Source organism: Nicotiana tomentosiformis, chromosome 7 (assembly GCF_000390325.3).
Source record: "Nicotiana tomentosiformis chromosome 7, ASM39032v3, whole genome shotgun sequence".
Lineage (NCBI taxonomy): Eukaryota > Viridiplantae > Streptophyta > Magnoliopsida > Solanales > Solanaceae > Nicotiana > Nicotiana tomentosiformis.
The window spans coordinates 106,636,541-106,661,083 of record NC_090818.1 but is presented as its reverse complement, the minus strand read 5'-3'; the positions used below and the strand labels follow the sequence as shown (position 1 = coordinate 106,661,083).

The following is a 24,543-nucleotide window of genomic DNA, read 5'->3' as shown; positions in this document are numbered from 1 at the left end:
TTGAGCTCAAATCTGTCATAAAATTTGGACAGATAAATAATTGGCCAAATGAAAAATACGCAATGAAAATTAATTTCACATGAAAAATATGAAGTTGGACGGATAGTCCCAACACCTGAAAATATAAAGCCAGTTGAGGTATAAATGTGTTCTTGTGCGAAAAAAAAAAGGTCAAGTCGATAGACATAAAGACGACTTGTGTCACAAGAAGATTTGCAAATATCCTGGCATTGATTATATAGAGACATGTTCTCCTGTGGTGGATGTCGCCATTTCAGGTTTTAATCTGGCAATACAAGAAAAACGTGATATGCGTATAATGGAAATCATTGAAGGATTTAAATTGTTCTGAAGCATATTAAGGTTTCCAAGTAATTTATTAAATAAAGCTTCAAAAATCCATATACGGATTGAAACAATTAGGGCACATGTGCTATAATCGCCTGAGTGAGTACCTGTTGAAAGAAGGGTATAAGAATGATTCAATTTGTCCTTGTGTCTTTATAAAAAGATCTGGATCTAAATTTGTTATAATCACCGTGTATGTTGATGATTTAAATATCATTGGAACTCCTAGGGAGCTTCCTAAAGCAGTAGAGCTTCCTAAAGTAATAGACTATCTAAAGAAAGAATTTGTAATGAAATCTTGGAAAGATAAAATTTTGTCTTTGGTCTACAAATTGAGTATATGAAAGATGAAATTTTTGTCCATCAATCAACATACACTAAAATAATTTTAAAGCGATTTTATATGGATAAAGCACATCCATTCCGACCTCATGAAAATAATGAAGAGCTTCTTGGTCCTGACGTACCATATCTTAGTGCAATTGGTGCACTAATATATCTTTCTAACATTACAAGGTCTGACATAACTTTTTCAGTTAATGTCTTAACAAGATATAGCTCTGCTCCTACAAGGAGACATTGGAATGGAATCAAACATATATTGCGATATCTAAAAGGGACTATCGGTATGGGATTATTTTATGAAAATGATTACAGTTCCGATCTTGTTGGTTATGCCGATGCTGGGTATTTATATGACCCACAAAAGGTTCGATCTCAAACAGGCTATGTGTTTTCATATGGAGGCACTGCCATATCTTGGAGATCGACTAAGCAATCAATCGTGACTACTTCATCTAATCATGATGAGATAATTGCTATTCATGAAGCAAGTCGAGAATGTGTATGGTTGAGGTCTATAATACACCTTATTCGAGACAAATATGGTTTGAAGTGTGACAAACTACCCATAATTTTGTATGAAGACAATGCAACATGCATATCCCAATTGAAGGGAGGATTCATAAAATGGGATAGGACAAAGCACATTTCACCAAAGTTATTTTTTTACACATGATCTTCAAAAGAATGGTGATATCAATGTGCAACAGATCCGTTCAAGTGATAATATGGCCGATTTGTTCACCAAATCTCTACCGACGTCAACCTTCAAGAAACTAGTGTACAAGATTGGGATGCGAAGGCTCAAGGATGTGAATTGATGCTCTCATTAGGGGGAGTTAATACGCGTTGTACTCTTTTTTCCTTACAAGGTTTTGTCCCACTGGGTTTTCCTTGCAAGGTTTTTAACGAGGCAACCAAAATGCGTATTTCTAAATATGTGTACTCTTTTTTCCTCACTAGGATTTTTTTTCCATAGGTTTTTTTTTTTCTAATAAGGTTTTAACGAGGTACATTATCTATGGACATCCAAGGGGGAGTGTTATAAGAAAAGTCAAATTATGGTGGATGTCTACTCTTCCTCCATGATCTTCTCAAATGCTTAATGACATATTCAATGACATATTTCTATGCTTAATGACATATTCAATGACATATTTTTCTTCACTTTTTATGCCTATATAAAGGCCTTGTAATAGATAGGAAAATACACACAATTGAAGAAGAAAATCTCTTCCTTCTCTCTATCTCCATTTCTTGTTCATGTTTTACTAAATTGCTTTTATTTCATAACAACATGTCTTGTTCATGTTTTACTAAGTTGCTTTTATTTTATAACAGAAAATTGTTTATATGAATTAACTTAGGCATTTATTTGATTATGTTTTAGATAAATTTCATTATTTTGGCAATACAGAGCTTTTGCTAGCAAATAGGTGAACCAAAAATTTGAATTTATGAGTTCTGGATTCTAAAAAAGATAGCTTATTGAGTTCAAGATAAATTATTTTTACATATTCAGTGAATTTCTTAACCGTGTTTTGTCCAAAACTGTTGAATTCTGCTTAACCCGTATCTAGAACTCTAGATCCACCTCACAAAATCTCAAGAATTCTAACGTAAGAACAGTAACAGCCTTTTTTTTTTTTTCTGAATAGTGGTGTTCACATGCACCTCAACCAATCCACCGGATACTTGTTATCTGGTATCAAATACAAATACCAAATAACTCTGCCTCCAAAAAGACTATAGTTCTTATTCCAGAAAGAAGGGGAGATAATATAGACCAGAAAAATTAGAGAAAGTCATCAATCTCATTAGTTATTGAAACCAGAAACAAAGTATGTCTCATTTAGCATTGAAATTAAGGAAATTGCTATCATAAGAGAAAATAAAACATGTAAAAGCCTTCATCTTATTAAAATGGTGCATATTCAACCCAGAACTCTTGATCAATGCTTGTGGAAATCTGGATCCTTAACAACAGTCACAGCACATGTCGCATTAGTCAATACATAGTTGGTCACACTTCCCATTATTATCCTGTTTTATCACCAAACCAAAAGATACATATCCAAATATTAATGGCAATACATATTACTTGAATGACAAAAGGTAAATTAAAGATCAATTTTTAGCTAGTAAATTGTCAAAAAGGAATAAAAAAAATTTGGACAGAGCATTAAAAAGAAGTACCTTTGGAGGGTACCAAGACCTCTGCTACCCATAACCAAAGAATCCAACTTCAGATCTTCAGTAGCATCTATGAGTTTCTCCCTAGCATCTCCCCAGTATAATTTGGTGACAACTTTTATCTATACAAAGATCAATGAAATATTTTCAGGAAAATTAACCCCAAAAAAGAAAGAGAAAGATTTGATGATAAAAAGGAAACCTCTTTCTGCCTAGTAGCAGTATCAAGCAAATCAAGAACATCAATATCAGTCTCCACATCATATTTCTTCATAACTTCAGGCTCCCTAAACTCCGCCAACGGAATTAAAGCTAACAAAACAAAACGAAAATGAAAGTATTAACAACATGATCCACACAAAGTATAACAGATCGCCTAAAAGATAACTACAATTAACTGCTCATATAAAGTTAAATTAATAACAGAAAAAATAAGGTAGATTACTTACGAGAACCAGATTTGGCCCAGAGCTTATTACGTGACTCGTCAGAAGAATGAGTCTTGATATGGATGATGTAAAAGGTGTCGTCTTTGTCAGCTAAGTTATCAATGGCCCATTTAAGAGCAGTTTTGCTGCTCTTTGAGAAATCCATTGCTACACCAATTGTCCTGTCTTTCACCATTTTCGCTTACTAGTTTCTTCTTCTTCTTCTTCTTTGTTTTTTCTTCTTAAAAAAGAGATGCAGAGCACTTTCTTGCGTGTGAAAACTGAAAGCGGAAACACAAAATACGCGTTAAGGCAAAAAGATATAAAGCTAAGGTTCGCTTGGGACAGCTATTTAAGGATATCGTTTTCTTAGTGCCGCTTGTCTTCTTTCGCTTTCAAAGTACACTAAGAATTTACGGATGGACACGTTATAGTCATTTTACTCGGCAAAAAAATTATTCTCATCCGATGTTTTCATTAAATCACATTTAATTAATCATTGTTAAGTGATCCTCAGTCTCAATTTACGTGACGTTCACTTTTAATTGTCTTAATTATTCTAATTTACTTTTGGCGAGATATTTATAACTGTACAAATATTTATAACTTATTTTTTATCAAAAATTATAATTAAAAAAAAAATTAAATTTTATATCTAGTTAAATATCATTACATAAATTTGGGGCAAAGAGAGAAATATATTGAGCTAGGGACTATACATATTAATTTATTAATTAACTTTAGATAAGTGACAAAAGTGTATATAAAAAACTATATAATCTGCTTATCAATTTATTGTGAACATGAATGGATAAGTTTTAGTGCTCGAGTTGCTCATTTCTTTTGTTTTAGCTTAAAATGTGCAAAGAAAATAAAGAAAACCGCGTACCGTACATGACATTACAAATTTATTATTCCTTAATGAGTAATGTATGTGCCTTGTTAATTTTGATATTACTTCTTTTGGCAGTACTAGTAGATGAAGAATTATATACGTACCGTCGGGGGCGGCCCGATCAATTTCGTGGCCTAAAACCAAATTTTACGAGGGGTCTTAACATGTTTATTAATAAAAAATATTTTATTTTTATTTGAAATCTATTTTTCTAACTTTTTTTAGATGCAAAGTTATTATTAATTATTTATAATCAGCTTCTCCTAATAAGTTTTTCTCAATTGACAATATAACTAATTTATTTAATATCTTTGAGACATTGTTAATCTTAGGTAAGGTTTTATCAATTTTAATTTTGAAACACTTTTTTCCGCTGAAGCAACGGTAATAGGAGTTATTAACATTATTTTAAAATAATCAAACCTTTTTATTTGATTGAGTATATCAATTAAATTATTATCTTCTAATTGTACTATTTTTCTTAATATTTTTGATTCAAAATATAAATCTAAACTATCAATATCGGGTTGATTATTATGATTTAAGGAGCGTTCAAAATGAAGGCAATATTTATTCAAATTTCCATCAACTAGTGATCTCAATTTTTACCGCTAAATATAAAACCAAAAATATTTTCATATGCCTCTAATTGTTCAAATCTATTTTAAAGTGAAAAAATATCCTTGTCTACTACTCTCTCTGGTCCATAATAAGTGATTTTTTGGATTTTATTTTGGTCCAAAATAAGTGTCCTTTTATATAATCGAGAAAGAATTAACTTTATTTTTTTAAAATTTGCCCTTATTTACATATCTATTGGTGTCAAGTTAACAACATATAAATTTTAGTTAAGGATAATTCAGTCAAAATATATTTTTATTTTAGGAGTAAGTATTTTCTTAAGGGGCATATCAAAGGTTAAAAAGTCATTTATTATGGACCAGAGGGAGTATGTATAAAAAGTAATCAACTCTAAAGGACACAGAGAGATTTTGAGATTTCACTATTAACATTCTCCTCAAATTGTTTCTTCATATATATTACACGTTTCTTATGAAATTCGGGTTCGATATTAATTTCAAATGCAATTTCCTTGGCAGAAATCAAAACAGTTACAAATCCTTCATCTCTTTATTCGTTAAATAAAGAAATCAAACTTTTTCAATTCACATAACTTTTTTTTTAAAAATTTATATATAGCCTATTAGGTGTAAAAAAAAAAAAAAGGGTCTCCACAAATATAAGGCCTAAAGCAGTTATTTTACCTGCTTTATGGACGGGTCGCCTCTGCGTACCGTCTCTACAATACCTTCAACTATATTATCGTGTGATTTTGAATATCATTGAACCTGATTTTCATGTACTGTTTGTAACATAAGTTACAATTTTGATCTCATGAACAAGTTTGTTTATGTAACTTCTTTATGCATGCATTCAAAGAAATTGTATGTAAATAAGGCATGTCATTTGCTTATTGATTTGGTATAAATATTTAATATGATTAAATTTTTTAAGTTTGAGTTGCTTTTCTTTTGTTTAAGCTTAACATTCAAAGAAATAAAGGCGTACTTTAATATTTTCCGTCTCAAATGACATTATATAATTTATTTTTCCTTAATATAAATAATGCGTGTTCTGTTGTTAATTTTGATAATCCCTTTTTGGAAGTTAAGTAAAGAGAGTATTTTACATGCATTCCCTATAGTATGAATCCGCAATGACCATAGGGATAAAATAGTTTAATTTTTTTTAAGCGGTAAGTTGTGTGTATGAGTCAGCTAAATGTGCACCTTAATTAAGTAGATACTTGATACCATGTGCTCCGACACTAGTATCTGATAATAATATCAGAAAAAAATTATTTATAGTTCTTTTTTATCCAAGGAATTAAAAGAATGAAACATAACATATATATATATGGATTAGGCAAAATTGAGCAAATTATCAATCTCTGTTTAGTTATTGAAACCAAAAACACGATCTTATCACAAGAGAAATAAATGCATTTTAAGCTTATTATCTTATTCAACGGGCATCATAAGTCGCAATGCTTGAATTCAACGACGAAGAGTTGTTGATCAGTGCTTGTGGAAATCTGGATCCTTGACTACAGTCACAGGGCAGGTCGCATTAGACATTACATAGTTTGTCACACTTCCCAAGAATATCCTGTTTTACCAAGAAATACATATAAATATTAATGGCATATTACTTGAATTATTAAAAAAAAAAAAAAAAAAAAAAAGAGACCAAATTGTAACTAGTAAATTTAGAAAAATAGAAGTGGAAATTATGGACAGATTAATAAAAAGTACCTTTGGATGGTAGTAAGGCCTCTGCTACCCATAACCAAAGAATCCAACTTCAGATCTTCAATAGCATCACATAGTTTCTCCCTAGCATCTCCCCAGTACAGTTTGGCGACAACATTTATCTATAGAAATATCAATGATTAATAATTTTAGAAAAATTAAACAAAAGAAAATTACCAAAAGGAAAAATGAAAAGTGTGGATGTTTGATGAAAAACCTCTTTCTGCCTAGTAGCAGTATCAAGCAAATCAAGAACATCAATATCAGTCTTCACATCATATTTCTCCAACACTTCTAGCTCCCTAAACTCCACCAACGGAATTAAAGCTAACAAACAAAAGAAAACATCAAAGTATTAACAACCTGATACGCAAAGAATTTAACTTTAAAACAGAGAAAGAATTTCCGTACTATCATATCACCTAAACTATAAATACAAATAACATGCATGTCCATTGAAAGTAGGATCAGCAACCAAAGAAATAAATCAAAGTACTTACTGCAATAAACTCAAGTAATAGAAAAATAAGAAAACACAATTGAAGAAGAAAAACACTTTTCCTTATCCTTAAAGATATATTATATGTATATTATTTAGGAGATTATAAGCAAATCTCTTGAAAATTCAACAAACCAAAGTATACCGCATATTAATTATGCTACTTCACGAGAGTCCTTATATTTATAGAACTTTTGAGATGACTTTTTAGAAGTCATTCTCTTTTGACGAACACATATGTATGTTTTAGGGCAGCCCAGTGTACTAAAGGGCCAGACTACAAGAGTTTATTATACGTAGCTTGACCTTGCATTTTTACAAGGGATTGTTTTCACAACTTAAACGCGTGACCTCCTGATCACATGACAACAAATATGTTTGTTTTAAGACCCCTAAATATTACAAATTAACTCAACATGACAACAAATATGTTTGTTTTAAGACCCCTAAATATTACAAATTAACTCAACATAAAAGCTAAGTCCATCCACAAAAGAAAGAAAAGAAGAAGAAGAAAGGTTGAAGGGGTATCTTACGAGAACCAGATTGAGCCCAGAGCTTGTTACGTGACTCATCAGAAGAATGAGTTTTGATGTGGATGATGTAAAAGGTGTCGTCTTTGTCAGCTAAGTTATCAATGGCCCATTGCAAAGCAGTTTTGCTGCTCTTTGAGAAGTCCATTGCTACACCAATTGTCCTGTCTTTCACCATTTTTTGCTTACTGATTTCTTCTTCTTCTTCGTGGTTCTCTTATTACTAAAGAGATGAAGAGCACCTTTAATTCTTTTCGTGTGAAAACTGAAAGCGAAAAACAAGATACGCAAAAAGGTACTATAAACCAGGTTCGCTTTGGGCCAGCTATTTAAGGATTTCGTTCTCTTCTTTTCTTTTTCAAGTATATAAATAAAGATTTACAGATGGATAAAGTATAGTCAACCTTGTTGGAAATACATATACTTATTCTTATGCCTTGTTTGTAACTAGGGGTAATAAATGAGCGGGTCGGATTGGATAGAATAGGATCGGATATGATCAAGCGGGTCGAAAACTGCTAATACAAACCAAAGTGCTTTAATATTTTCTGCCCAGAATGACATTACAATTTATTTTTCCTTAATGATTACTGAACGTTGTGTTATTAATTTTGATCATCCTTTTCGGTAGTATAGTAGAGGGAGAATTTTACATGCATTCTCTAAATTAAAGTATTTGACGTATAACTCATATTTTTCTTATGATTTCAATTTTCAAATATCATAAAAACCTACTCTTCACATACTTTCTGTAATAAAACTACATTATAATCTCAAGTGGACAAGTTTATCCGTGTAATTTCTTTACGCCAAAATGACCATATTTACCTATAATTTTACACATTACCAATGCACAGAAAATCGTTAATTATCTCAATTATATTAGATAATGAAGCTGTACTAAAAAGAATAGCTTTCAAAATTCTTCCAAGAGGCCCTAGTGTTGGTAGGTAATATAAATATATATATATATAGAACTCAAAAGCCGCCTTCAAGTGGATTTCTAAAGAATAAAAAGTGAATAAAGAAATTAAAATGACATGCTGCATAATGCATATACACAGCATCAACGACAATTAGCCGTTGGATAGTATGGTGGTATTAGTCTGTAATCCACTGGTTTATTCCATCGCCGCCTCCACTTGTCTTAAAAAATCTTTTAGTTTAAGATTGATGTTTAATTTGATGGACCACTATTGTCATTTGGTATATAATTAATAGATAAAATTAATCTAAAAGTTAATTACAGATAAAATCAATCTAATACTTAAATTCTTTTTTCAGAACATCGTTTTTACTAGAGATGAGACCATTGATCGTTGCTTCTTTTAAGGGAATCCTATGAGAATATGTGTGGTTGACTCTGAAATGAAAAGTAGTTCTTTATGAAAAGATAATAAAAGGAAAAATGGTCAAATTTTCCTTACACTACTTGAAATCGAGTAAAATTTTTCCTTTATTAATTTTTTTGTATAAATCTTTGTTGTTAGAAAAAAGTTTTAATTTTGCTCTTGATTTTTGGCGGAGCTCCAACTTGAGAATTATTTTAAATCATTATTAAAAATTAAGGGTTAAATTTGAATATTTATTTTCGAAGAACTCGGATTCTTGGAGTTCACCGAGGATGCAATTTATTAAAGGGCTTTTATATTTAATCAGTCGGTCAAAAATTAATTACAATCATTAATCAATATACAAAAATTATATAGTATTGATTATGTATATGTATATTATATTTTAATATATAAAAAATATATATATATCGGTTATTATTTTAAGGCGGCCATATTATTAAAGATATAGCGAAATCTTTACCGATCATGTCAATCTATTTTACTGTGAAATATTTGGAATTTAGTACACGTACTGTGTATGAGTCACAGGGTTGAATTGTCGAAATATTAATAATTTAAATAATCTAATATTAAAAGATTATTCATGCGATGCTCAACTAATGTTGTAAAGAATATTGAAGTAATATTTGGTATGAGTAAAATCTACAAATTTAAATGAAAGTGACACTTGTCTAACATCTTAAATCTTTTTTAAAAAATAAATAAATAAGTACACATTTAGCTTGATATAGTATAGGTTTTAAGTTTCAGTGTTACCGTCACCCAAATTTTCACGTGCTTACTAAAGGAAACAAAATCAGATTTGTTATAAAATAAAAGCAATTTAGTAAAACATGAAGACATATTATGAAATAAAAGCAATTTAGCAAAACATGAACAAGAAATAGAGATAGAGAGAAGGAAGAGATTTTCTTCTTCAATTGTGTGTATTTTCTTATCTATTACAAGGCCTTTATATAGGCATGAAAAGTGAAGAAAAATATGTCATTGAATATGTCATTAAGCATAGAAATATGTCATTGAATATATCATTAAGCATTTGAGAAGATCATGGAGGAAGAGTAGACATCCACCATAATTTGATTTGTCTTATAACACTCCCCCTTGGATGTCCATAGATAATGTGCCTCGTTAAAACTTTATTAAGAAAAAACCCTATGGGAAAAAAATCCTAGTGAAGGAAAAAGAGTACACATGTTTAGAAATACGCCTTTTGGTTGCCTCGTTAAAAACTTTGCAAGGAAAACCCAGTGGGACAAAACCTTGCAAGGAAAAAAGAGTACAACGCGTATTAACTCCCCCTGATGAGAGCATCAATTCACATCCTTGAGCCTTCACATCCCAATCTTATATACTAGTTTCTTGAAGGTTGACGTCGGTAGAGATTTGGTGAACAGATCAGCCATATTATCACTTGAACGGATCTGTTGCACATTGATATCACCATTCTTTTGAAGATCATGTGTGAAAAATAACTTTGGTGAAATTTGCTTTGTCCTATCTCCTTTATGAATCCTCCCTTCAATTGGGCTATGCATACTACATTGTCTTCATACAAAATTGTGGGTAGTTTGTCACACTTCAAACCACATTTGTCTCGAATAAGATGTATTATAGACCTCAACCATACACATTCTCGACTTTCTTCATAAATAGCAATTATCTCAGCATGATTAAATGAAGTAGCCACGATTGATTGCTTAGTCGATCGCCAAGATATGGCAGTGTCTCCATATGTAAACACATAGCCTATTTGAGATCGAGCCTTGTGTGGGTCATATAAATACCCAGCATCGGCATAACCAACAAGATCGGGACTGCAATCATTGCCATAAAATAATCCCATATCAGTAGTCCCTTTTAGATACCGCAATATGTGTTTGATTTCATTCCAAGGTCTCCTTGTAGGAGCATAGCTATATCTTGTTAAGACATTAACTGAAAAAGTTATGTCAGACCTTGTAATGTTAGAAAGATACATTAGTGCACCAATTGCACTAAGATATGGTACTTCGGGACCAAGAAGCTCTTCATTATTTTCATGAGGTCGGAATGGATGTGCTTTATCCATATATAATCGCTTTAAAATCATTTTAGTGTATGCTGGTTGATGGATAAAAATTCCATCTTTCATATACTCAATTTGTAGACCAAGACAAAATTTTATCTTTCCAAGATCTTTCATTTCAAATTTTTTCTTTAATTAGTCTACTGCTTTAGGAAGCTCCCTTGGAGTTCCAATGATATTTAAATCATCAACATACACGATGATTATAATAAATTTAGATCCAGATCTTTTTATAAAGACACAAGGACAGATTGAATCATTCTTGTACCCTTCTTTCAATAGGTACTCACTCAGGCGATTATACCACATGTGCCCTAATTGTTTCAATCCGTATAAGGATTTTTGAAGCTTTATTTAATAAATTACTTGGAAACCTTAATATGCTTCAGAACAATTTAAATCCTTCAATGATTTCTATTATACGCATATCATATTTTTTTTGTATTGCCAGATTAAAACCTGAAATGGCGACATCCACCACAGGAGAACATGTCTCTATATAATCAATGCCAGGATATTTGCAAATCTTCTTGTGACACAAGTCGTCTTTATGTCTATCGACTTGACCTTTTTTTTTTCGCACAAGAACACATTTATACCTCAACTGGCTTTATATTTTCAGGTGTTGGGACTATCCGTCCAACTTCATATTTTTCATGTGAAATTAATTTTCATTGCGTATTTTTCATTTGGCCAATTATTTATCTGTCCAAATTTTATGACAGATTTGAGCTCAAGATCCTCGTCAATATTAATAATATTGAGCGCTACATTATATTAACAATATCGTCGACGATCATTTTATATCGGTTCTACTATTATTCAATAAAGACATAACTTATTGAGATCTCTTTATCTTATTATTTTCAGGTACCTGAGCCTCTCCCATGAGGTCTTATGAAGTGTTATGTCGTGGTGCTCTTCTAGAGCACTTGCCTCCTTATTATGACCATCTTGAACATTTGCTCCTCTCCTTCTTCAAGGAGTTTTATCTTTGGAACTGATTAGTCTATTATGCTTTATGCATGCCATGGACTCTATTTATTATGGACTTTATTTTATTTGGAGCATTAGCAGCTGAATATGATATTTAGCTTTGGGTCAGCAAATACGCCCGGCAATATTTTGCAAATGAATTATCACTTGAACTTCAAGTTCACATTTTCTCGTACGAGGATCTCGATGTACTCATAATAATTCATTACATGCATTACTTTTTCAGCTGCCTATTTTCTCCCCCTATTGTTGGGATCACCAACACATATCCCTAGCCTTATTTGGGGATCTATCTTTGTGCACTGTGGTAGAATAATTAAATCATATAGCACATTCATATTTCTAGATGGAAATTATTTGGTTCCTGACCCTGAACCGATTGTGATAGGGAGAACTTATCATAACTTGGCTAGATGCTTACAAGTGCTGTTGTATATTAAATAATACATCAAATACCAAATTTTATTTTGGCAATTTTGTTCTCATAACCAATGGTTTAGATATAATTGGAGGCATACAATTTCTACTAAACCAACTTGGATTTAAACCAGTATTATCAAGATAAATCATCATAATTTATATTCTGGAACTGTGCTCTAATAATTTGAGCAATCAATCTTGCAAAAGCCAAACTACAAGTTGATAACAAATTCACATGTGACCATAAAATAGATGCATCTATGAAAATCATATAATAGTAAACGGTCCACATGTAAGGTGACTGGGCCTATATATTTATCACCTTTTATTCGTTCCAGAAATCAAGGGATTCAATCCCTAACCTTAACTGGTATATCATGAGAATAAGCAGCACAAGAGAATTCTTGAAGAATCTTATATTTCTTCAATATATGCCAATGTAATTCTCAATTAATTTTTTCGCATCATAATTGAACCAAGATGGTCAACCGGTCATGCCAACTAATATTTATTTCAGTAAACCTCTAGTTTACTTGTGGCTTGTGATTGCATCATCATGCTTATACTTGTGTAGTACAAATAAAAGAAAAGTCAGGTAACCTTTCATATTTACCCGGTATGATTATAGTAATATAAAGATATTCAATCTTCTTTTCATTTATAGTCTCAATATGCCAACCACTTTGGCTAATATATTTATAAATCAAAATATTTCTTTTGAGACTTACTACAATATTAATGTTATGAACAATTTCATTCATTCGGGTAGTAACAAATTAGTTCTTTCAGAACTCTTAACTGTTTTTGTACTACAAGATCTTTTGTCACACCATCCATATAATGAATGTCTCCTTCACAAAGAGAATCATATCATAATAATTGTAATGTTCAAAATCATCACAAGCAAAATAATTTTTTTTGCTTTAATTTTGCTTTTAATAACTTTCATAAGGCATGACAAAATATATTTTGGCGTATCATATGCATGCGACCAATGATATATTTATGTAACTACACAATAATATTCATTATCTTTCTTTGTCTCAAACCTCCCTTAGAGGTGAGTTGTAGTATTTATCCAACTATGCACAAGTACATTATTATGCATAATCTTTATCATATATAGATATTTTCACATTCACTTTCAGGAATGAGTATGCAATCTCAATGTTTATCACAAGTCACATTCTCTTCAAAGAATTTCTCCCTTTTTATAATTACCATAGTGATAACTATTATTATTTTGGCCTTTCGCACGCCCACATTCTTTTTTCAACCACTTGTCTTTATTTAGACTTATCATGCACTGCTATCACATTCATTTCAAGAATGGAGCAAATCAAGTGGGACAAGGTTCATGTTTTTTCATGAAAAATATATTATTATTTTTTTAGTTATTATTATTATTATCAATATGGTGCATTAGGACTCAAACCCAATGCCTTACCCAAACTGGGCATATTGATCCTACCGCCTTGTTCATTGCTCATTCAACAACCAAACCAAGGAGAAATTATAACTTAGAATGTGATTTTTTCCATTTGAAAGGTCATACTAGAAATGAATGTTATAAACTAATGAAGTGTAAATTTTGTAATAAGACAGGGCATCTAAAGGAGAATTGTTACAAGATTGTTGGATATCCATCTGACTTCAAGCAACTGTATGCTTAATTTGCCAATATTTAAGCCGAACACCAACAACAATCTATTAATGGAAATTGAAAACGAAGAATGTAGGGTAAAATTGATTTATAACAGATGGTCGAATGGTAATATGACACGTAAAATCTAAGATAGGAAAAGGGCAAGTCAAGGAATAATCAATACCGAATACAATGAATGTAATCGATATCGGATAAATCACGAAGGGAGCATAGTCGACAGGAGAAGGTCAAGGGTTTGTCATCGGATAGCATTGAATGAGAGAATATTTACTAACATTAAATGAGCGACCGTTGCAGAGAATATTTGCATTCATGGTCTGCCGTTACGCGTTCATCAATGACTCTTTTATTATCATTTAAGAGAAGTTTGATCCTAGTATCTTGTTTCCCTAGGTAAAGCTATAAATAACAGGCTCAACAACCATTATAAGGACATGAAATATTCTATACAAAAGGCTATATTTTACTATTTTGCTCTGAAATTAACATTTTAATTTTACTTTGTAGTTATTTTTATTTGTGCTCTCGGAGACGCTGGGTTCGGATCCAGGCTTCTCATCTTCTTCAATTAAATCTCAATTTTAATCTAATATCCTTATTATTTTTGGATCAAATCAATTCAATTGTCTATAAACTACGTAACAAATTTAACTCTACCGTTTTACGGGTAACAACTTGGCGCCCACCGTGGGGCTTAGACAGTTGTGTAATTGCTTTGATCCTTACATTTATTAGTAACTAGTTTTGATTCTTTTCTTAGTGAAGAGAAAAGATATGGCAGTTAATGATGTCAACATCAAACATAATGTTGAGGGGCACGAAGAATTGTCACAATATAATGACTCAATCAGTAAGACTCACAATGAAGGGGATGAGATGACCCCGGTTCGAGATGGCCATTATCCTCGACATGTGCGGGAACTGAATCCCGATAATGCGGAGGAGGAACATGTAATGATCCGACTTGTCGTTTTAAGAATTTACGCCCCGTTCAGTAACTTAAGGTCTCGAGAAGCTTTGCAATATGTATTATGACTCTCGGGTGTGGTCGAATTTTATTTACTGAAGATTCGGAATTTAATTAAAAGAACAATCCTTATTTAGAAACTTAAATGGAAAGAGTTGACCGGAGAGTTTACTTTTGAGTAAACGACTCCTGAATGGAATTTTGATGATGTCAATAGATCCGTATGGTAATTTTGGACTTAGGAGTGTGTCCAAAAAATTATTTGGAGGTCCGTAGTGGAAGTAAACTTGAAATGGCAAAAGTTGAATTTTGGGAAGTTTTAACCGGGGGTTGACTTTTCGATATCGGGGTCGAAATCTGATTCTGGAAATTGGAATAGCTTCGTTATGTCATTTATGACTTGTGTGCAAAATTTGAAGTCATGCCGTATTGATTTGATATGTTTCGGCACAAGATATAGATTTTGAAAATTCAAAGTTCATAGATTTTGATTTGAGGTGCGATTCGTCGTTTTGATGTTCTTTGATATGATTTGAGGCCTCGAGTAGATCTGTGTTATGTTATGAAACTTGTTGGTATGTTCGGACGGGGTCCCGAGGGCCTCGGGTGAGTTTCGGATGCTTAACGGATCAAATTTGGATTTGGAGGAGGAACTGAAGCAGTTGGGCATCTGATGTGATCGCACCTGCGCGAAAACGGGCCGTAGGTGCAAGCTCGCGTATACGAGGAATGATTCGTAGAAGCGAAAATGCATGGGCTGGCCAGGCACTGCGGGTGAGAAGACTGCAGGCGCAAAGAAATCATCGCGGGTGCGAAGACCGTAGACGTGAAAAAATCACCACGGGTGCGAAGACCGCAGGCGCGAAGAAATCACCGCGGGTGCGAAAATCCTAGACAGAATGTTAGAAACAGAAGGGTTCCGAGTTTTGCCATTTTTGGGCCTTCAAGCACGGTGTTTGGGGCGATTTTGAGAGAGAATTCAAGGAAAAATTGAGGTAAGTTATTTATGATCATTTCTACTCCATAATATTGAATTATCATCGACTAATCCGACTAGATTACATATTTTTGAGGTGTAAATCGGGGGTTTGAACTTAGGGATTTGAAAATAAGATTTGAAGATTTGGAGGCCAAGTTGAAGTCGGATTTTGGTAAAATTAGTTTGGTTAGACTCATGGTTGAATGGGCTTTCGGATTTTATAACTTTTGTCGGGTTTTGAGATATGGGCCCCACGGACGATTTTTGAGCTAATTTCGGATTTTTGTTGGAAAATTAGTATTTTTTTATGGAATTAATTCCAATAAATTTTATTGACTGAATCGAATTATTTGTGGCTAGATTTGAGGTGTTTGGAGGTCAATTCAAGCAAGAAGGCGATTATGAAATATTGGCATAACTTCAAAAAGGTAAGTATCTTGCCTAACCTTGAGTGGGGGAAATGACCCCTTAGGCATTGAGTCTTATAAATTGTTTAATTTAAAACCATGTACGCGAGGTGACGAGTACATACTTAGTTTATATGTGCAAATTACATTGGTTAAAATTCTTAGACGCCCTTATGTATTAAGTTGGAAATTATTGGTACTTATTAAATCCTCTATTTGTCATGCCTAGATCTTTGTTTGTTGAAATTATTTTTATATGATGATTTGGTGTGATTGCCACCTTGAATTTATGTGAAATATTATTATGTTGAGTTATTCACTCCCGAATATTTTTGTTAAGATTTTGTGCACATTATGGTCGAGCAATGGGCTTCTTATTGTGGAAAATAATGTATTGTTAATTTCTGTGATATGTTATAATATTTGAGCACTTGATGAGCCATTTGTGATATGTGAGTACTTGATGTGCAGTTGTTGAAATCATATTTACTTTGGAACTACAGAACGGTATTCCGGGAGATCCCCATGCCCTGCATATTTACTTTGGGACTACAGAACGATATTCCGGGAGGTCCCCCTGCCCTGCATATTTACTTTGGGACTACGGAACGGTATTTCGGGAGATCCTCCTGCCCTGCATATTTACTTTGGGACTACGGAACGGTATCCGGGAGATCCCCCTGCCCAGCATATTTACTTTGGGACTACGGAACGGTATTTCGGGAGATCCCCCTGTCTTGCATATTTACTTTTGCGACTATGAGGCGATACCTTGGGAGATCCCCCATGTCTTGCATATTTACTTTTGGGACTACGAGGCGGTACCTCGGGAATGCCCTTTTGTTGATATTTTTTATGGATGCACTTGCCTTTGGTTATTTTGTTTTTCCATGATATATAAATTCTTGTGTTCTTCTGTGATGTATTATTTGATTTTATTATGTGTTTTGTATTTCTTGTTGTATTGTGTTGGCTTTGGCTCTTTGTACAAGATTCTGCAGATTTGTTTTTACCCGTTTTTACTAGTTTTCGAGAATTGAGTTGTTTCGAATAAAAGAAATTGCTATTATGTTTTAATTTAATAAATTTTATATCCAAATTAGTAGTTATCAGATGCTTCATTTTAATTGAAATGTCATTTTCTTTACCCAAACGAGTTCAAAAATAAACTCATTTCTTGATGATTTCTCACTTGGTTTAAAAATTATAAACTTACTTTATTGAAAATAAATTGTTCATGCGGTTGTGATAGAGAAATTGGCACGAGGTGCCGTGGAAATATGAAAGTGGGCTGAGACCCGTATTTTATGATTTTGAAATGATGTGTCACATGGTGACTTTTATTGAAAGAAATTTATTTGAAGAATTTTATTTGAAAGATATTTATTTGAAGGAAAGAGATTTGAAAGAGATTTATTTGAAAGAATTTTATTTGAAAGTATTATATCCTAAAGATTTCTATTTGAAAAACATATAGGCGAAAGATTTATATTGGAATGACTTGATTAATTGGTTGTACGTGTATTCATTATTTGTTGCACAATATTTATGGTGTTCTTGTCGCTCTGCTGTTTATATTACTGGTTGATTATTATTGCCATTATTGTTATTTGTTTCCTATTATTTTTGTATGCTATATTACACAGGTTATTAGGCTAGTGAGTGTCTTGATTGTACCTCGTCACTACTCCACTGAGGTTAGTCTTGATAATTACTGGGTACCGACTGTGGTGTACTCATTCTACACTTCTGCACATTTTTGTGCTGAGCCAGGTATAAGAGATGTCGGGCTTGAGCAGAGTTAAAGCGGGATCGTAAGGATTCAAGGTAAAGCTTCTTAGTCGTCGCAGTCCCTTAGAGTCTTTTCATTTTATTGTACTGTTAATGTGTAATCAAACAGTATTGTATATTCGGTCCTCGTGATCATTCCATGTATTCAGTTGGAGTTTGTGACTCAGTACTACCAGTCTTGAGAAGTTGTATATTTATATTTGTTCAGCTGTTAGTTTTGATTACTTTTTTAAAAAAAATGGCTTCAAAAATGTAATTGAAATCGGCTTACCTAGTCTTAGAGACTAGGTGCCATCACAACGCCTGTGGTGGGATTTTGGGTCATGACAGAACATGTCATGGAAACGGTTAAAATCCTACGAGAATAGCATAAAGCAATTATGAAAGCCCTCTCAAGGCAGGATCAGCTGATGACGGAGTTAAAACAAGCATTGTGAGGCGCCTCCAATAATGTGAACGGAAGGGGGTCGGTTCCTCCCAGTGTTCCTGCAAACCAAACGTCTTAGAGAGTCGATAATAACACCCCCAAGGGGTGAAGTTGGTTTTGACGAAGCCGGAGGGACCGGTAGTGAATCTGGGAATAACAATAGGAACGATCCCTTCAAAAAACCGAGCTCATGAGGTTTATGAGGCAAATGAACGAACGGATGGATCAAAATGCGAAGGAGTTTCATGCTCGGATGGATCATATTCAGGGCGCCCCACTGGTACTAAAAGGCCCCGATTCAAAAAAATACACGCAATTGTCATTTAAACAAAGCGTAGCACCAAAGTTAATTCCAAAGATCTTTAAGATGCCGGACATACCAAAATACGGTGGGACTTCGGATCTACAGGAGCACATCACAACCTACACCACAGTTGTAAAAGGGAACGATTTGGCTCAACATGAGATTGAGTCGGTCTTGCTGAAGAAGTTTGGTGAAACCCTCACAAAGGGGGGCCTGACATGGTATTCTCTCTTACCTGATCATTCAATTGACTCTTTGAGATGTTTGCACACTCTTCATTAAGGCCCATGCCGTAGCAAGGAAGGTTCAAGCCAGAAAAACGGACATATCCAGGATTGCGCAGGGCGAGTCCGGACTGCTACGAGAATTCGTGATCCAGTTTTAGCAAGAGAGGATGTTGTTATCGGTGGTACCAGATGAGTGGGCAGCGGAGACATTCACAAAGGATCTAAATCCGCGTAGCTTCGACGCCTCCCGAAAGTTGAAGGAAAGCCTGCTCGGGTTTCAAGCAACCACATGGGAAGATGTCCATAACCGTTATGAGTAAAAAATAAGGATAGAAGACAATCATCTCGGGTTCCCGGTATCAACCAAGGAACGGGATCGAGACAAAAACTAGGACAAGTTTAAAAGTGACTTTGATCAGCGGTCCTCTAGAGGTCATTTTCTACCATATGAAATAACCGAAGGTCGTAGCAGCAAAGGATTTCAGTCATCGATAACTTTGCTCCCGATAGAAGAACCGATCGTGGCCTGAACAGCAGGTTGTTATAGGAGAAGGAGGTGCCAGGGTCCTGAGACTCTGCATATCTCAGGTTATCAGGTTACAACTTTAATATCATCTTAGTACAGTTGGTATCGGTAATGAGGAATATCAAAAAGAACTGTTCTCGAAGCCAATCTGATCTGATCCTAGCCAGAGGGATCCAAGTTTATAGTGTGAATACCTTTGGACTCATGACCATACAACCGGGGACTTCTGACATCTTCGTGAAGAGGTGGCGACATTGTTGAAGAATGGCCATCATAGGGAATTTTTAAGTGACCGAGCCAAGAACAACTATGGCGGAAGCTGGGACAATGCAGAGCCTCCGAAAGTAGCAGAAGGCCCCCCCCCGACTAACTATCAACATGATTTTTGGAGTAAATGAAGTCAATGGTTAATTATTAAGGGGACAACAATTCACGTGGGGCTATGGGAATGTGGCAGCTCTGATACCACTTTTGTCACGACCCAAACCGATGGGCCGCGACGGGCACCCGGTACCCTACTCAACCGAGTACCAGCGTAACGTATCTTTCATATCATACTATCATAGGTAAATGAGCCGAAGAGGATGTCGTGGTAAGATAAGTAAAATAAAACATGAGGAAGTACTCGACCTTTATGGTATTTATCTACTCTTAGAGGCTTGTAGACATATGTCATGTACGTGAAAGATTGTATGGCCTTGTCGGCCTATGTTCAGTATACTAGTGATCATTTTGGTCTTTTGTCGTATGTCATATGTTTAAGTTTGTATTACATATTGGGTTGTCCTATGTCAAGTACTTCCTCATATTTTATTCTACTTATCTCACGACAGCCTCTCCGTCTTATTTACCTATGATAGTATGATATGAAAGATGCGTTACGTTGGTACTCGCTTGAGTAGGGTACCGGGTGCCCGTCGCGGCCCATCGGTTTGGGTCATGACAAAATCCTTTTCAGCAGCAAAGAAAACGAAAATATCGGTGACTCACAACAAGAGACTCGAGTAGTCGCAGAAGATGACATCTCTTTCGCGGAGGAAGACGTTGATGGACTTCTTCTGCCACATAATGACACTTTGGTCATCTCTCTCAATGTTTTAGATTTCAAAATTAAATGTGTTTTGGTTGACCTAGGAGGCTCAGCCAACATAATACAATAGAGAGTTTTGGAGAAAGCAAAATTAACCGAGAACATCGTTCCAGCGACAAAACTCTTAGTTGGCTTCAACTTGACAAGTGTGACAACCCGAGGAGAGATTTTGTTGCCTACACACATCGAAGGAGTCATAAAGACTACTCTATTCGAAGTAGTAGATGTCATTATGAGGTATAATATAATCCTCGGAAGGCCGTGGATACATGAGATGAAGGTTGTACCCTCAACATATAGTCAATTGTTAAAATTCCCAACCCCTGAAGGAATCAAGCAAATAATAGGAGATGAACACAATGACCATTTCCAGCAGCAAAGGGAAAGAGTCCAACAAATAACAATTATAGGAATTGATGCCTTCTCTGTTACCGAATAAAGACGATAAGAGCAACGAGTCATTGGAATCCTATTAGGTTCCAAGATACTTTCAGGTACCAGAGGAAATGGGTGAGACCAAGTCGACCATAGAGGAACTTGATAAAGTGGCCTTATTCGAAGAGTTTCTAGAGAGGAAGTTTCACCCGAGGACATGATTAAATCCCGAATTGAGGTTAGGGTTTATAAATTTTCTTAAAGTTAACGCAGACTGCTTTGCGTTGTCGCACTCAGATATGACAGGTATCCCATTGGAGGTAGTCGTTCACAAGCTATCTCCGGACCCAAATTTCCCACTGGTAAGGCAAAAAAGACGCTCGATAGCAGAGATCAGGAGAATGTTTGTTAAAGAAAAGGTAACATGATTACTCAACATTGGTTCAATCCGGGAGGTAAAATATTCAGAATAGTTAGTCAATGTAGTTGTAGTACCAAAAAAGAATAACAAGTTTAGGATGTGCGAAGACTATAAGGATTTAAATAAGGCGTGCCTTAAAGACTCGTTCTCATTGCCGAACATTGATCAAATGATTGATGCTACGATCGGACACAATTTAATGAGTTTCCTTGATGCTTACTCTGGGTACAATCAAATCAAGATGAACCCGGAGGATTAGAAAAAAACTTCTTTCATAACGAACTTTGACATATATTGCTATAATGTGATGGCATTTGGGCTTAAGAACACGGAGCCACTTAACAGAGGCTCGTTAATAAAATGTTTGAAAATCAGATAGGCAAAATAATGGAGGTATAAAATTACGACATGTTAGTCAAGTCTTTGAATGCAGGAGATCATTTGAAACACCTCCAAGAGACTTTCGACATCCTAAGGAAGCATAACATGAAACTCAACCCGAAGAAATGCGCGTTCGGGGTTGGTTCCGGTAAATTCTTGTGGTTCCTAGTCTCGCAAAAAGGTACCGAGGTAAATCCTGTTAAAATCAAAGCTATCGAAGATATTCTAGACCAATTGATAAGTGTGAAGAAAGTACAAAGGCTGACCAGAAGGTTGGCATCTCTAAGCAAATTCATCTCAAGATCCTCTGAAAAGTGCCATCACTTCTTTTCACTATTGAAAAAGAAGAACGATTTTGAATGAAATTCGGAATGCCAATAGGAATTGAAAGACCTAAATAGGTACTTATCGAGCCCCATGTTACTATCAAAACCGGGGGAAGGAGAACAATTGTTAATATATTTAGTGGTCTCTAGGGGTAAGTGTCGTTTTGGTCCTAGAAGAAGAAGGTACGAAATTTCCCATTTATTACGTTAGTAAAATATTGTCTGGAGCAGAAACCCATTATTCACACCTTGAAAAGCTGGCCTTAGCTCTCGTAGGTGTCTCTCAAAAGCTCAGACCTTATTTTCAATGCCACCCGATAGCCATTGTGAAAACCTTTCCCTTAAGGAATGCCCTTCACAAGCTTGAGTTGTCAGGTCGCTTGGCTAAATGGGCAGTCGAAATTAGTGAGTTCAACATTTAGTACAAACTCAGGACTGCGATTAAGTCATAAGTTTTGGCCAACTTTATGGCCGATTTCAGTCCGGGTTAATGCCCTTGGCTGCTAAAGAGGCAGTGCTGGTGTCGGAAACGACATTGGAGTTTGGAACTTGTTTATGGATGGATCTTCCAATGTAAAAGGGTTCGGTCTCAGGATAGTTCTAATCGCACTCTTGGGGGAAACCCTGAGGCAGGCCATTAAAATTGTTCTGTTAACTAACAATGAAGCCGAGTATGAAGCTTTGGTTGCAGAACTTGAACTAGCCTTGTGGCTATGCTCTGAGGTCATTAAGATAAAATGTGATTCCCAGATGGTAGTAAACCAAGTGTATGGGATTTTCGACACGAAGGAAGAACGCATACAATAGTACTTGAACAAGGTTCAACATTGCTTGTACGATTCAAGGAATGGTCAATCATACGTATTCCAAGGGAAGAAAATGTGGAAGTAGATGCACTAGCTAATTTGGGGTCATCCACATAAATGAAAGGGTCTGACAGCAGAACGGTCATCCAACTTCTTCATTCAGTGCTGGACGTGGATGGTTATTGTGAGGTAAATTCGTCCAACTTCGTCTGGGACTGGAGGAACGAGTTCATCGAGTATCTCCAGTATGGTAAATTACCTGAGGACCTGAAGGCGTCTCGGGCACTAAGGACTAAAGCAGCTCGCTATTGCCTCGTAGATGTGCAGTTATACAGAAGATCATACGAAGGACTATTGTCCCGATGTCTGGGAGCCTCGAAGGTGTATTACGTGATAAGGGAAGTCCACGAAGGAATTTCTGGGAATCATTCTGGTGCAGATTCGCTAGTTCTAAAGTTGATCAGGGCAGGTTACTATTGGCCTCGGATGGAATATGACGCAAAGATGCTCATTCAGAAGTGTGACCAATGTCAACGCCATGCACAGTTGATGCACCAACCAACAGAACTCTGGCATTCTGTGTTGTCCCCATGGTTATTCATGAAATGGAGGATGGACATAGTTGGTCCTCTGCTACCGACTCCCGGAAAGGTAAGATTTGTTTTAGTTTTAACTGACTACTTCACTAAATGAATTGAAGCAGGTCCTTACCAGAAGATCGGGGAGCGCGAAGTGATCTACTTCATATGAGACCACATAATCTGCCGATTCGGAATATCGAAGGAAATTGCCTATGACAACGGGTCGCAGTTCATAGGTTCAAAAGTCACAAAACTTTTGGAAGATTTAAAAATCAAGAGGATTACATCTTCATTGTTCCATTCAAGTGCTAACGGACAGGCGGAGTCAACCAACAAGGTAATTATTCAGAACTTTAAAAAGAAGTTAGAACATGTTAAAGGCAAATGGCCCGATGAGCTACCGGGAGTACTTTGGGCATATCGGACAACGGCAAAATCGAGCACGGGAGAAACACCTTTATCTCTTGTGTATGGCGCGGCAGCTCTAATACCGATGGAGGTAGGGGAACCAACATTAAGGTTTTCCCAAACAAACGAAGAAGCAAATAATTAAGCATTGTTGGTAAGGCTGGACTTCCTCGATGAACACAGGGACTTGTCATACGTGAGGATGGTGGCTCAAAAGCAAAGGATAGAAAGATATTATAATCGCAGGGCCAATCTCCGTTATTTCAAAGTAGAAGACTTGATTTTGAGAAAGGTGACTCAGAGCAATCGGTAAGTCAATGCCGGGAAGCTGGGACCAACATGGAAATGTCCACACCGGGTTTCATCTATCACCGGTAAAGGGATATACGAGTTGTAAAATCAAGATGGAGTCAAATTGCCCAGCAATTGGAACGTGACTCACCTCAAAAGAAATTATTGATGATGGATGCTA

The 24,543-nt window shown here is 35.0% G+C and overlaps 3 protein-coding genes across 3 annotated transcripts; 1 reads left to right on the top strand and 2 right to left on the bottom strand.

The window, feature by feature from the left end:
* Positions 1-2,485: 2,485 nt before the first annotated feature.
* LOC104100482 (universal stress protein PHOS32-like) lies at positions 2,486-3,636 on the bottom strand. Its single transcript, XM_009607722.4, has 4 exons — positions 3,333-3,636; positions 3,086-3,195; positions 2,887-3,005; positions 2,486-2,733 (listed from the first exon to the last, which is right to left on the bottom strand). Exons 1-4 carry the CDS (start codon positions 3,505-3,507, stop codon positions 2,643-2,645), a joined length of 495 nt encoding a protein of 164 aa, XP_009606017.1. The 5' UTR covers positions 3,508-3,636; the 3' UTR covers positions 2,486-2,642.
* A 2,502-nt stretch (positions 3,637-6,138) lies between these two features.
* On the bottom strand, positions 6,139-7,855 carry LOC104100490 (universal stress protein PHOS32-like). The gene is made up of 4 exons (XM_009607728.4): positions 7,554-7,855; positions 6,736-6,845; positions 6,522-6,640; positions 6,139-6,375 (listed from the first exon to the last, which is right to left on the bottom strand). The coding sequence occupies exons 1-4, from the start codon at positions 7,726-7,728 to the stop codon at positions 6,285-6,287; spliced, it is 495 nt and encodes a 164-aa protein (XP_009606023.1). The 5' UTR covers positions 7,729-7,855; the 3' UTR covers positions 6,139-6,284.
* A 15,344-nt stretch (positions 7,856-23,199) lies between these two features.
* LOC138896156 (uncharacterized) lies at positions 23,200-23,775 on the top strand. Its single transcript, XM_070180941.1, has one exon. It carries the CDS (start codon positions 23,200-23,202, stop codon positions 23,773-23,775), a length of 576 nt encoding a protein of 191 aa, XP_070037042.1.
* The last annotated feature ends 768 nt before the right edge of the window (positions 23,776-24,543 follow it).

Coding starts and splice junctions, on each gene's coding strand:
- LOC104100482 (XM_009607722.4), bottom strand. CDS start 3,507: ATGGTGAAAGACAGGACAATTGGTGTAGCAATGGATTTCTCAAAGAGC. Junction 3,196..3,332: donor CTGGGCCAAATCTGGTTCTC/GTAAGTAATCTA, acceptor TTGTTTTGTTAG/CTTTAATTCCGTTGGCGGAG. Junction 2,734..2,886: donor GGTCTTGGTACCCTCCAAAG/GTACTTCTTTTT, acceptor GTGATAAAACAG/GATAATAATGGGAAGTGTGA.
- LOC104100490 (XM_009607728.4), bottom strand. CDS start 7,728: ATGGTGAAAGACAGGACAATTGGTGTAGCAATGGACTTCTCAAAGAGC. Junction 6,846..7,553: donor CTGGGCTCAATCTGGTTCTC/GTAAGATACCCC, acceptor TTTGTTTGTTAG/CTTTAATTCCGTTGGTGGAG. Junction 6,376..6,521: donor GGCCTTACTACCATCCAAAG/GTACTTTTTATT, acceptor TTGGTAAAACAG/GATATTCTTGGGAAGTGTGA.
- LOC138896156 (XM_070180941.1), top strand. CDS start 23,200: ATGAAAGGGTCTGACAGCAGAACGGTCATCCAACTTCTTCATTCAGTG.